The sequence below is a fragment of the Neodiprion virginianus genome, chromosome 4 (assembly GCF_021901495.1).
Source record: "Neodiprion virginianus isolate iyNeoVirg1 chromosome 4, iyNeoVirg1.1, whole genome shotgun sequence".
NCBI classification, from domain to species: domain Eukaryota; kingdom Metazoa; phylum Arthropoda; class Insecta; order Hymenoptera; family Diprionidae; genus Neodiprion; species Neodiprion virginianus.
Window position 1 is genome coordinate 18,254,400 of NC_060880.1, and position 14,290 is coordinate 18,268,689.

Below are 14,290 nucleotides of genomic sequence, written 5' to 3' on the forward strand. Positions count from 1 at the left end.
TTTTAATACAAAAATTTAAAATGTTCGGTTCACAAGCTCGATGATTTGTCACGAAATGCCCTATATATAATATATATATATATATATATCGATTAACTGCAACAATATACGAAGCGGAATAAATTTTGCAGTAAATATTGCATGAGAAATTAATTTTTCTCTTCTCTCTCTCTCTCTCGTCTTTTCGCTCCGGTTCTGGTTTTCACTTTGATAAATTAAAATAATTGCCGGTAATAAAATTCCCGTATAAACATTACGTACATGCGTATATGGTTATATGTACATATACGTGTATGAAAAGTATGCGGAACGATCAATATACGTGGTTAAATTTACGCATGTATAAAACAGTTTGATATTTGATATAACGGTGTTAATTTCATCTTTCACCCTCCCTGCTTTGCTCGGGGATGAAAATTAATCCTACACGCTAATCTTCTACATATACACCAAAACAGCGAGACCAGCGGAGAAATACCGCAGACAGAAAGTGGATTGAAACAGAGGGAGGACCGTGGTCTCTGTTGTTCTTCTTGTATTTATTTATATTTAATTTTACTTTGTTCCCTACTTCCTTTTCATCTTGTACATTCATAACAATTCTTTGTTCCTTTCGTACATTACCTTCTTTTTCTCTTCATCAACTGATTGCGATTAATTGATACTTTTTTTTTTTTTTTAACCCTTGAAGGAAACTAAGGGAAGGAATTTATACGTTAATCAGGGCGAAAAAGACGCAATTTTGCAAATTTATATACATTTTTTAGAGTGCAAACGACTAAATTTACCCCCTGAAATTTCAGCTTCAACTTTTTCGGGCTTTTCGAAATCGAAGTTCAATTATATTTTTTATTTCCGTTTTTCATTTACTGACTATTTGATCCAACAGTAGTCAAGTATAGGTGCTTGGATTTAAAATTGTCAAACGTGTCGAAGAGATTATAGATAATTCAAAATACAAATGCTCATGTGAATTTATTTTGAACATCACCTTTCACGTTCTTTCAGACGATTGATAAAAATAAAGAACATTCAACTAATTTACTCGACAAATCGAGCTTCGGAAAAAAAAAAGAATAAGGAAAACGAAAAAAAAAAATGGACGCAAGCAAATAAGATCGTATATATATACGTTTGTTTCAGAGATACAAACACTTTCACATATTTATTATTAACTTCATCTTTAAGGTTGTTTAAAACAATTTACAAAAATCACACACAAATTAATCTTCGGTGAGAATAACGAAGAACGAACAAAAAAATAGACGCCATCAATAAATTGAAGATAAAACGAAGAAAAGAAATCGAAAATTAACAAGCAAGATTTCAGATGAGAATTATTTGGTGAAGAGAAAAAAAAATGTACCGAGTTTGTTTTGCAAATTGGCAAAATACAATGATCATAATATTGTTGTGACACATTATATTGCTCAGATAAATTTGCAATTTATAAAACGATTATCCTAAACTTGTAAGGGGGCAGAATTGAAGTTCCAAATTGGAAAAGTTCCGAAAGCACAGAATTATTTGATGGCGAAACTTAAAATCTAACGTTTAGGAAATAACAAAGTTTGGAATAGTCGGAAACCCGGCGGTTTAATGTTTCGAAGTGCAAGATTCTGAAAATTAAAGTCAAGATAGAGCAAAATTCCAATAGAGCGAACTTTCGAAAAACAATGTTTCGACAGAGTGAAATTCTGAAAATAAAAATACACCTAGGCAGCATAGTTTACTGAACGAGTAGGTGTAAAAAATCAGAAACACCGAAAAACAGAATGACCAGGATTCCGAACGTAAAAATATCGAAAATCCAAAACAGAGATAAATCAAATTGGTGAAATTTCACCAAGCCAGAAATTCACAGAATTGAAAACCTTCGACCATTCGGAATTTCGATGTTTCCAATTTGTAAATTTTCTCATATCCGCGCTTTCGGAACTTTTCGAATTCGGAATTTCAACCTCACCCCTTTGTAAGTCGGCGAAGAAATAAATAAACAAAATAAAATTAAATAATAATAAGCTTGAGGTGAAGTTTATTCGATTTATCGAACGAATCTCGATTCAATTTACCTCCTTACTGCTCGTTCGCGTAAAGATAAAATAAAGTGAACTGCTAAGGTACGTAGGTATGTAGGTATAAGGTACGTGTACAACCTATACTCGAGCCAACATACACATCGAAAGGATGTGGATCAGCTCAAGGAAGTTGAAGGATCCTTGCCTCTCGGTTTGAAGGAGCAAAGTTCAAGTCGAGGATCAGAGGATCGAGTCTGTCCGATGGGGCGCAAAGTATAGGACACTGCACGATACACAGGGCATTCCGTGCCAAATCAAACGGGCGTATTTAGTTTGCCAAATTATTTTCCGTTCTTTGCATCGAACAGTTCGCGTCAACGTAAAGAAAACAGATTTGTTCACATTGCCTGGAATGGCGATCAAGTTTGCTAAACGGAATATGTTTTTTCCTCCTAGATATTAATTATTTTATTCTTCGACAAAACTGCACTGATTTGAACAAAAATTTATTATAATTACCAAATAAATTGAACGATATATTTATTTGATGAACAAAATATTTCTATCGACATATTTTCACGATCGTCTAGTTGAAACTAATTCAAGTTTTTCATTTATTCGGATGCAGTTAACCCTGATTCATTCTTGAGGTACAAGTTTTGAATAAGTCTGCAAGATTCGGAAGGGATTTTATACTTTTTGATTGGTTTTGTAATAAAGAAAACAAACCAAGAAAAAAAAATAAAAAACACAAACAAACATTGTAGATATTTTTAAAGATTTTAGACCAGAAATATCTAACTATGATCGATATCATAAAGTTTCGATTATTCAGAAATTACAGTATCTAACCTGTAACAAAAAAGAATAAAGCATAAAAAAAATAATGGTTCTATAGAACGAAATAAGAAATTTCAGATTTTAGCTTTGAAATTTAGCAATCAACTGTTTTTTACATTATCAAACCTGTTCGTATCTATTTTGGTGTGTTTGAAAACGTGTTACGCTGGGAGAAAGAATCTAGCATAAAAATCTAAAACATCGATTAATGAATACTCGTGCTTTTTGATCGAACGACTTAAATACGTATCCCTGTGAATAAATAAATAAAGAGATGAATAAACTTGGCTTGGAATGGCTGATACACGGTGACAAGTAGCCGAAGCTTCGCGCTGCAGGACGGACTGAGACATTCGTATCGGTATACTCGTAAAGCTTTCAGGATGCTGGCTACTGGTCTATACGTGCAACCGCAGAGCTTACCGCGGGTCAAGATTAGCCGCGGAATTCCCGAGTCTCTCAATTGGCTTACTTTGAATACCTTATTATCCTCCGATCCGCCGCTGCAAGGACCCGCAGGATATCTAGCCTCGCCCCGAAACGGCTCTTGGACAATTATCGAGTGCCTACGTACCCGGTGAAGCTCCGATTTTGTCCACGCCGAGTGATCGTTTCAAGGTGCTGGCAAAGATTGCGATATCGAATTTTGCGAAATTCAAATTTTCATCCAGGGTGACATACAATTACTTTAAATACGTAAAGTTATTTGTTTCGGACAATTTATTGCTGTGATTTACGACCGTTGTTATTGATAATTACTTTTATAAATATCGTACGGATGAATATAGATCGAAAAATTAATTCTACAGCTGTACAGAGTTTGCGGAAATTTGTCAAAGTGATGGGAGAAAAAAGCGAAACGTTGAAAGCGCAAGAGAAAAAGACAAAGTGAGAAGTAGAGTGAGAGAGAGGTGAAATAAAATAGAATAAACGACCTTTCGGAAGTTTTATATCCGGCAGTTAATCTAGGCGCTGAATCTGACTGTATATTATACACATATACGTTTTACGTATACACACACACACACACACAGAGAGAGAAGCTCTCGCGTGACGCGTACAAATTTTCAGATTTTCGTTTAAGTTCTCCCTTCACACAGGTATTCACATCACACCTATGTTACACCTGTATTTATTATATAGTTTTCATGGCTCAAATTTCGTCACGAATCTCTGTTTGTTTTGTACGAGTATTCATTGTTCGTTTAATATTTATTTTTTTTTCTCCAAGCTTCTTCAAATCTAAAAGTAATTGGCTGTATACTTCAACTTCGATCATAACGATATAAATGTTTTATTATTAAGGCATAAGCATTTCTTGAAGATTGAGAAGAAGATAAAAAAAAAAAATGTAGAATTGCGTGTGTTTTTTAATAGTTGCATTTAATTTCATTCCTTTATTCATCACCGATCCCAAAACTATAAATTTTGAAAATTCGATCGACGATCAAATATAAAGTGCAAGCGGATATGCCTTGCGTAGACGCGGTAAATATTATTATCGATATGGTTTTCGATTTATTGAAAGACACCCCGCTATGACACAGAAGTTGCCTCGTTATAAGAGAGACTTTTCACCGAAGATGAAAACAAGCCGTTTGGACTTCAAGTTAGATCCCTAATCTCCGCAGATTTAAGTCTTGCGAAAAACATCTTCTGCGATATGTTATTCGTCGAGAGTCGAAAATCAATTATTTCAGAATTCAGTTGGTTGAAGAAAGAAATTAGTAAACACGTGTTGATCAATTTTATATCATATTCGAATGTTTAGCATTATCTGCGAAAAAAATAAAACTTGACGTGTTTTTTATATAAGAATGACCGAATTTTCCGAACATTAAATCCATTTTGAGATGAGACTTCAGGAATAGCAAAAAAAATACACGTTTCTTCGACATTCTCAATCCTGAAGGTGAGACGGAGAGGAAAATAACTGTTTCAATTTTTGTTCTGTGACAAAGTAGAAATTTCGGAGTGGAATGAAAATAATATGGGGATGAAATAGTATAAATATATATATATATATATTAAATAAAGTGGGATAAATATTCCTGGGATATTGGAACGGATTTAATTACAATCCCATATTCACCTAACTTCAAAAATTTTAGTTTATACTTTGCGATGTCCACTTTTTTGTACAAAAACAAATATCTATCCAATTTATTTTGATCCGTTTTGCTTATCATACAGAAATGAAAATGTGTTTTTTGGTAGTTCTTGGGGGTCTACCTTAAGGTGGATTTTATATTTGAATAGATGAAATTTTCTTACACAGAAAAACATTGGGTCAGATTTTTTTTTTTGTGCAGGAATTGTTGAAAATTCGGGAACAGAGGTTCGGTACGGAATCGTAATAAAATGGATTGACGTATATTTTTCCTAACCAAAGTAAGACGATCCTAAAAATTGTACGAATATTGTATCAATACAATATTCCAAATCACCTCAACTAAGTTCCAATCCCCATATTCTTCAATTTTTCCGCAATTTTTTTTTTTAGTGTAGGCGGACTTTAAAAACTCTCAAACTAATCTGTTTTACATTTTCCGAAAAATTCCCCACAAGCAGTAATAGCCAAAAACCGTGAAAAACCGTCCTAATTGTACAATCTGAACAAAAATATTGACCAAAAATGGTAAATTTTAAACCGATCAGAAGATCACGATGGTAAACGATCTCTTTCTGTGTTTTTAGACACCTAAAAACTTTCGTAAAACTTTCATTTTTTTCTACGTTCAAGTATACAGTTGCACTATATTTTAATAAGACTTTTAAAAGCCAATTAATTGTCTTTTTTTCATATAAAAACAAAAAAAAAAAGCAAATTTGCTTTTCGAAAGATTTTGAAGCTGGTCAAAAATCACTGAATCGCATCGGCCGACATGTTATACACGGAGATATAAACTTATAGACATAGTAAAATCCTTCGCACGCGTATATGAATCAAAGCCCGATTCACTCAGGGGTAAAATATAAAGTCTGGCTTGCGCCCGCCTTTGTGTCCTTATGTATCAATCAAAGTACTCCGCAGATTGTCGCCGCACCTGCAGCATCGCTCTATTTCTTCTTCTTTCGGATAAATCGCATACGGTTGGATGCAGGTTATATATATATATGTATATTATACATGTATAGATACACAAATTCTACGTATATTTTACAGAGAAATATGAGCTGGAACGAGGAGCGATCCGCCGGCGGTTTTATTCGGGCGGAAAATCGGCTTGCGGATTAGTTTCGCACCTATCGCGACTATCTCCGATATATGAATAAGTCCCTGAACTCGTATTCGAGGTAAACAAAACTGGGATGTTCCTTGAATTATAGATTTTTTTTTTTGCAGGCGAAAAAACGTCGGTGATTGGAGAAGAATCGAGGGCTTGATTAGCGAAAATTGTAGCACGGATTCTTGACAAAAAAGATTTTCATTCTCGCTATAGGGAAGAAAAAAAAAAAAAAAGAACTTAAGATGCGGAGTCCGGATATCCGATCAATTTTAATTTAAATCAGTTTATTCGTTTTCGAGTTTTTGAAGGACGGGAAAACGTATATTTTTGTATATAACTCGGGAACGAATAAGCGGATTTTTTAATTGGTTCCAAGTTGGAAAGAATCGCCTTAAACGATGTCAAAATTGTCACAATCCTTTGATTCGTTTTCGAGATATCGCTGCGTAAAAAATTGGTCAGAAGAATTGAGAAGTGTTAAAAATTCAAATTCCCAAGTCGCTTTTTCCCTTCTTAATCTTATTTCTTCATCAATCGCCTCTGAAATTTTGTAGGTATAAAATTTCTCACTTCAAGTTTCACGTATTCGAAGATGATGAGATATTTCTTCGACAGTTATAGACTTTAGCCAGCGTGGAACCACCCCTATTCGATTTACACGTCAATTCTTCGTTCTTTCAATTTCCTCTTAAAGACGCAGCGAAGAAGATAGAAAGAGAATAGCGGTAAGTAAGAAATACGCTGCAGCAGGGGTGTGAAACTGGGCTCGACGAGATTAACCCCTATTCCGAGGAGCGGGAGTTCCGTGCTAATGATACCACTTGAGAGGGAAAAAGAGAGGGCAATATGAAAGGGGTGGAGGAGGGGAGCTAGGGTAAGAGCTTCTTCGCACCGTGAAGATAAATGTCCGAAGTTATAATTGCAACACATGCTGCATACGTTTTAACCTTTTGTTTCCAACCCTCGCGAGAATTGGCCTGAACGCGGCCTCTAATTGTAAGTTCAACGGGAAATTGTACCGATTATATTAGAGACGATGTACGTTATACACGAATTATATTTATAATTACATATATATATATATTTTTTGTTACAAACTTATTAAAAAAAATAAATAAATAAATAAATAAAAAAATCGACACTTGCAGTCTTTTTAACTCTCTCGTTCAACAGGGTTCGTACGTTTTTTGAAACCCGAAATTCCCTGAATTTTTCAGGTTTTCCAGTCTGAAAATAGGATTTTTTTCAGTAACCTTCCAAGAAATATGCCGCTGATTAATGACAATTTTTTTGCTTATTAATACTAGTACCTTCGATATTACCGAGTAATTAATTTACTGTCCGACTACTAATTTACAAACAACAGCCAGCGATTTTCAGTAAGAAAAAAAACGAAAGGAGGTTTGATATCAAGTAATGTACGTATAAGAACGAGTTTATTTCTTCAAGAAACTTAAAATTCCAGTCTTATTTTCGAAATTCCCTGATTTTTCCCTGACTTTTCCCTGCTGTAAGAAATTCCCTGAGTTTTCCCGATTTTCCAGGGTTTCCCTGTGCGTAAGAAGCCTGTTTAATTACTTGTTAGTAAATAGTATTATACGATGGTAAAATTTGTGAATAGTAAAAAAAAAGGATTTCAAGTTTCGAAAGCACCTAATTCCGTATTATTTGGTGGCGGAACTTGATGTAAAGAAAGCGAACTTTTACTAAACCACAAAGTTTTTAGTGATCGGAAATTTCACCGTTCAAAGTTCCGAGATGCAAGGTTCCAAAACTTTAGGTTTCGATAGAGCAAAGTTCCGAAAGTTAAAATATACTCACACAGTGTAGTTTACTCAACGAGTGGGTGTAAAATATGAGAAAAACTCAAAATCGGAATGATCAGGATTCCGAACGTTAAAATATTGAAAATCCAAAACAAACAAAAATCAAGTTGGTGAAATTTCACCAAGCCAGAAATTCGCAGAACTGAAAATCCTCGATCCTTCAGAACTTCGATGTTTCAGATTTTTTAATTTTCTCATTTTCGCACTTTCGAAACTTCGAGCGTCGGATTTCGGACAATTCGAAACTGTGATGTTTCATCGAAATTTGATTTTTTCACTTCGACTTTCAAAACCAAAAAAAAAAAAAAAAAAAAAAATGAAATTTGACGCTTTCGGAACTTTTCAAATTCGGAATTTTGACTTAAGTGATAAACGATAATATTGAAACACTATACGATGCAACGTAAAAATTTTACCAAAAATGTAACAGTGAATATAAACTCACTGGCGGCTAAGTACGAAAAAAATCAGATATAAAAATAATTAAATTTAATTTTCACCGTTTCCTACATCTCTTTTCATTTTTTATTCCGTTCTCCACTCGAGATTAGATATAATACTGAGATACGAAAAAGGAGCGGAGGTGAAATCTTCACGGATGTAGATCCAACCTATCGGTACTTTTTTCACAGTTCGACGATCTCATCGTGCATTTGATATATTACATAAGTATCCACGTATAATGTTACATATCTATTACCTATAGGTATACCTTGTACCTTGAAAACCTACTCAAGAGATTCATAAGAATCGATTACAGCGATGTTCGCATGCATGTATATCGTATACGTTGTCGTGCCTGACGTTTACAAAAATGGTGAAAAAATTCTACGCCTTTACGAGGACATCAAAGCACCTATTTTAAAACTGTTATACGATTTAAAAAATGTCAGCTTGAAACACTTTTATCCGTCAATCGAAAATTCGCGTGACAGTTTTTTCCATACTTACCTCCGATTTTGGAGAGAGAAAAAGGAGAGGAGTGATTTTTGCGAGAATTTTTACATACATATCTGTGCAGGAAACGGGAATGAAGATGAAACGAGAAGCAAAAAACACAAAACGAACGTCAAACAAATTTCTGTTGAAGCTAAGCTCTGTGAACTACAATTATAAAAACGAAGTGATTGGGGGAAAAATTTGACTGAAAAAAAATGTCACGACCTGTAGCTTTTTTACGTACGTCGTTTACGCTGATCGCATGATCGAAACATTCTCCGCTGATAAAATATCAATAATTTTTAGTCTGGGGACCAAATTTCAAAGATTCACTTTTAGAACATGTTTGAGATCAGATTTTCACGTTTGCTTCCTCGCAGCATAAACGATAAGTTCTCCAGCACATCATCAACATTTTTGCAGGTAATACAATTTAGAAATGACGACTTTGACGGAAAAAAACCTCACCTCACAGCCTTCGTCATTTTTAAGATTTGATATCTCTCTGAACTTATCGAGGAACGAAATTTCCAAAATTAAGAGATAGAAGGGAGAAGATAAAAGGGAACGTTTTTCTGGTCGCCAAATTGACTGTAAAATTAGATGCGAAGAGGCGCGTGAAAAGTGCGATACTTGACTTTTTCTCGTGTAACAAAAAAAAAAAAAAAAAAAAAAGAAAGAAGCTATTAGGACACAAAATTACCGGATGTGCGATAAAAGCTAATCATTTCCGTAGGCGTTAGGGTAAAAATTCATCAGAATACGGGCAATTTTTGCCCAAGTGGACGGAGTTCTGAAATCTAACGCTCGGATCTTACAGAAATTTTTTTTTTGGCGTTCCTTTTTTCTACACGAGAAGTATGTTCGAAAATGATTTTTTTTGTTGCCACTTGTAGAAATTATTGATTGTGAATAATCAACTATCAAATATTTCAAAAAATTATCAGTCGACTGTTTATTCTTCAAATATCATTATCGATAATTTATTAGTCAAATATTATAATAACTAACGATTTCCATGTACGACTGAAGGTCGAATTTTTGATTTACATAATTTTTCTGAACTGCAATCTTTCTATTGAAAGAATCATTCGTGATTTCTTAATCTCAATTTTTTCTTCCATGATAATTTTCCAAAAGTTCCTAGTTTAAATTTTAAAGTGCATATAATTCAAAAACGAAAATATATACTGAAAAACGTCAAAAAATGTTGTTGCCGTCTTAAATCGGAGATTTGTGAAAAAAAAATGTGAAGTAATTACAAATCCGCAAAATTAGCTAATTCCCGTTAATTGTGAGCGAGGAATTTGTTATTCGTTATGAGTGTTTTATTTTTTCGCAAAAACTATCCTTAAAAGTATTAATTTTTTCATAAATTTTGAGCCACGTATTATTACGGGCCAATCAATCACTCGATAAATTTTTACTATTTATTTAGATTTAAATTTTGTCAAGTATCTTCAGCAAGAAAGTTTATTCAAAAAATGATTCAAAAATAAAAAAAAAATGTCCTGACATGATAAGAACTTCGAAAAAATTACGAATGCTTTTTTCGACAGGTTCATTACACAATCAAATTTTTTTAGGTTAGGGGGGTCAAAATGAAAAACGATCAGAAAATAATAATATAACACTGCAGAAATATCATAGACGCAAATATACATCTCACAGAATTTTTGTACGTAGAAAGTCAAAATGTAGAAAAGTAGAAAACTAACTTATATAAAACTAGAATACAAAATCGTCGAAATTCTGATATATTCTTATTCGTTCTCGCTTTTTTAATTCAATATTGTGATTTTCTACATTTCTACTCTGATCCAGTTCTTATTTTTCATACAAACAAAGCGAATAAAATATTCGATTTCAGAAATAATTTCCGCGCTATAATATACGTATATATCTTGACACAAGATATTTTTGACAACATTGTCTAACCACTTTTTCTTCATATATATATATATATATGCGATGCTGTAGATACATTGATATATGTAAATCTTTTTTTTTTCATTCAAATAAAAAATAAAAAAAATTATGTAAATACATATACAGCTACTTGCCCACGTGTCCTCGATTTCGAAATCGAACGAACTTGAACTCTTGTGTACGGAAAGCTCCGAGCAGTAAATATCGGAGGTTGAAAAAAAAAAAGAAATCAAATAAAAAATGTATGCATACACCGGAGTACGCGTAAGTATATTGGCATGCAGGATGGGCTGCAAAATTGAAAATACTGCTGCATAGGTAAAAGGTACGGTTATATGGACAGGATATATGATATATCCAGCTACAATTTACCCCCGTTCAGCTGGAAAAATCACAACGAAAAAATCTACGAGGTACTTGACGTGGAGTTAGATATATATATAGTAAGTATAATTTCACCCATAAAACGCCGAATTTTGTACAATTTTAAGAGAGAGTGGGGGGAAAAAAAAGGAAAAAGAAAAAACTAGCTCAACGTTAATTTAGCACAAATAGTTGAAAAATAATGAAAGAAAAGTAAATCTTGAGAAAGCGATTAAAAACCAGAATCACATATATGAGCTGATTTTGAGAAGTGTAACGTTGAAAGAAATTAAATGGTGGAATTTTTTTAATTTGAAAATCCGCCAAGTTTTCGGCAATAAAGTAAAAATTTTATATTGTGAATTTTTGGCTACGGCAATTTTTATACAGTTGAGAGTAAGTCGTGTAAGTTATTTACGGTGTGTTGTTATAATATTGGTAAAAAAGGGTTGAAATATTGTGTGAAAAATGTATAAAATAATGGTTTTAGAAAACAGTGTCGGAGTGAAGAATAAATTGAATAACCGAACACAAATACGAGTTTCCATTTTCCGTTGGGAAATCTTTTGAGGATCGGTGTTGTATTCAGTATTGGGAAAGAAGAATTTATGTCTAGGTATAAGAAGTAAGGGATGTTGTTTTAAAAACAAAATGAGACTTGGATGGAAAAAAAGAGAAAAAAGACCAAAAAAAAAAAAATGTCGGACGAAAGAGAAGAGCGAGGATTTTTCCACGCATTGACGTTGAGGAGAAATGAGGGGAAATTCATACAGAGAGACGGTAACGTCTAGGCGTGAAAGAAGTAAGTTTGTGGTATACAAGGGAAATACGGACGTCGGAAAAACCTTAAAGAAGAGAGACAGTGAAAATGGTAAATGGAGCGGCGTAGAACCGAGGCGTGTGAATACAGCGGGACATTTGAGAGATAATAGGAAGAGAGGAAAAGAGGAGGAAAAGAAAAGGGTCGTGAATTAGTCGCGGGGCGAGAGAATGAGAGAAAAGAAAAAGTGAGAGGGAAGCAACCGAGTTGCGAAAAATAGAAACCCGACCTACGTTGTGTGACTCAAGTTTGGCGACTGACACTCTTATCTTTGTTCCCTCTTTGAACCTTACAAGTTTTGTCTGAAATATTTTTCACTGACACTTATGGTTTTTGATATTTTCGAATGAATTGATTAAAATTGTACACCTTGTATATTGACTCAGAAAAGTGTACAAGAGTTGAAAACAAAAAAAAAAAAAATTTCGACGAGAAAAATGCTTGGTTTAATTAAAGGGTTAAAGAAGATTGATTTTCAGCAATTTTCATTTTACGGATGTTGGTTTTCAAGTTTCATTTCACCTCTGATAAAACAGCGAGATGAATATTCTTATTTATCTTCGCAAACTGTTTTGTCAAAAAGTTAAATAAAACTCGAAAATCAACACCCGTCAAGTCAAAATCGATAAAACCCAATTTTCTTTAAACTTGGACCGTTTTCATTAGAAATTTTAAATTTTTAAAGGAAATACTTTTTTTTTTAATTTTAGGACCCAGATAAATAAAAGATGCAACGAAATTCGGTGCGAGGGCAAAATGAAACTTTTTTCAATTGAAATTGAAGTGAGTTGGGCACATTTATTCTAAACGGTTTTCTGTCTATTTTCAAATTTCGATTCGTCGTTGAAATTACTAAAGTTAACGAAACTACAAGTTAAAATAGAAACCTGTACACGACTGTACAGAATCATATTTAATCGGTTCAGAATCCATGATTCGATGGTTAAATTTCCGTTTACGATATTTTCTTAGATAGAAAACAAAACAGAATCACTCAAGTAATAAGAGAGTCAAAGCGATCTAATTACGAGCACTTCAGAAGTAAAATACTTGAAAATTTGGGTAAAAGACTTTCCCTTTTTTTTTTTTTTTCTTTTTTTTTTTTACGTACCCTTCAGCGCCGCGTCGAGTCCTTGCAGCCTTCCAACAACGGCGGCGAGTTGGATTTTATACTTGCTCGCTTCGGCCTCGACTTGTTCGCTCAAGGTCCGATTTATCACCCTCTGAGTTTCCCGATCTTTTTGGGACAGAGCGTCGCGAAGATGATCGGCGTGGATTTGAGCCTGGAGTTTCAGCTGCGTCCTCAGTTCGTCGTTGTATTTTTTCGTCTCCGCCAGAAGCTGCGGCAAAAAGATTTAGAAAAAAATTTATAAGTTTCTGTTTTTGTTTTTAACGTACATTTATTTTATTTTTTTTTTTTTTTTTTTTTTCACCCCTTCATCCGGAAAACTTGAGGAAAATTTTTTTGTGTCGTTGCTGTTTTTATTGTTCATCACTTTTTTACATGATTGATTTCGGTCAGTAATGAATGTTACGAATTTCACAGAATCTTTATGTTTTCGAGTCACAAGAATTAACAACGGAAGATTTAACCTCGATTCTTATCATACTCGATTGTACTTTTATAGTATAATGGAATTGGTTTTTTAGACGATGGAAATTGACACGAAACATACTGTTTTACAGCCTTGTCTTATCTTCTTTTTATTTTCTTTGCAATCAACTTTTATACGAGGTTAAAGTTGGTAACATCGACGTCTGACAAAACGATGAAGAAAAAAATTGCTGTACAGCAATTTCAGAGTTTTATAGAATTTGAATTTACAGAACGCAATTTCGACAAGACTGCAGCGTCGTTCGATTTCCACCGAATTTCAGAACAGTTTAAATTTGCGGAATAACGAGTTTCCCCAAAAATGTGTCGAGTAAAATTTTTACTTATATTTACCGTGCGGTCTTTGACTATTTTTACGTTTTACCGTAACAGAAAAATACGATTCTAGGTACAAAATGAAAATCAGTCGTACTATATGTTAAAACTATTGCTGTAATTTGAAAAAAAGACACGAAACTAAACAAACCAACTCAACATTTCAATAACCAGAAAAGTGACAATTGACAAAATTGATAATCACACTAATAATTATGCTAATAATTTCAAATTTCCTTGCAAATCCAGCAGTATTAAAACCGTTATTGAAAACGAAAATCAATAATGGCGTCAAAAACTGGATTATCAGTGGACTGTTTTAAGTCAATTATGGAAATACAAAAGTCTAGAGACGACTCAGTGCAAGCTGTGATTTTTTAGTTTTCGTGCAAAAG

General features: G+C 33.6%; 1 protein-coding gene across 2 annotated transcripts in view; it reads right to left on the bottom strand.

The window, feature by feature from the left end:
* The window catches only part of LOC124302929 (MICOS complex subunit Mic60), a 46,547-nt gene that overhangs the window by 18,643 nt on the left and 13,614 nt on the right, over positions 1-14,290 (bottom strand). For both annotated transcript variants that reach the window (XM_046759531.1, XM_046759530.1), the window contains one exon: positions 13,077-13,305. In XM_046759531.1, coding sequence (XP_046615487.1) covers positions 13,077-13,305 — 229 coding nt within the window. The remainder of the gene's footprint in view (positions 1-13,076; positions 13,306-14,290) is intronic.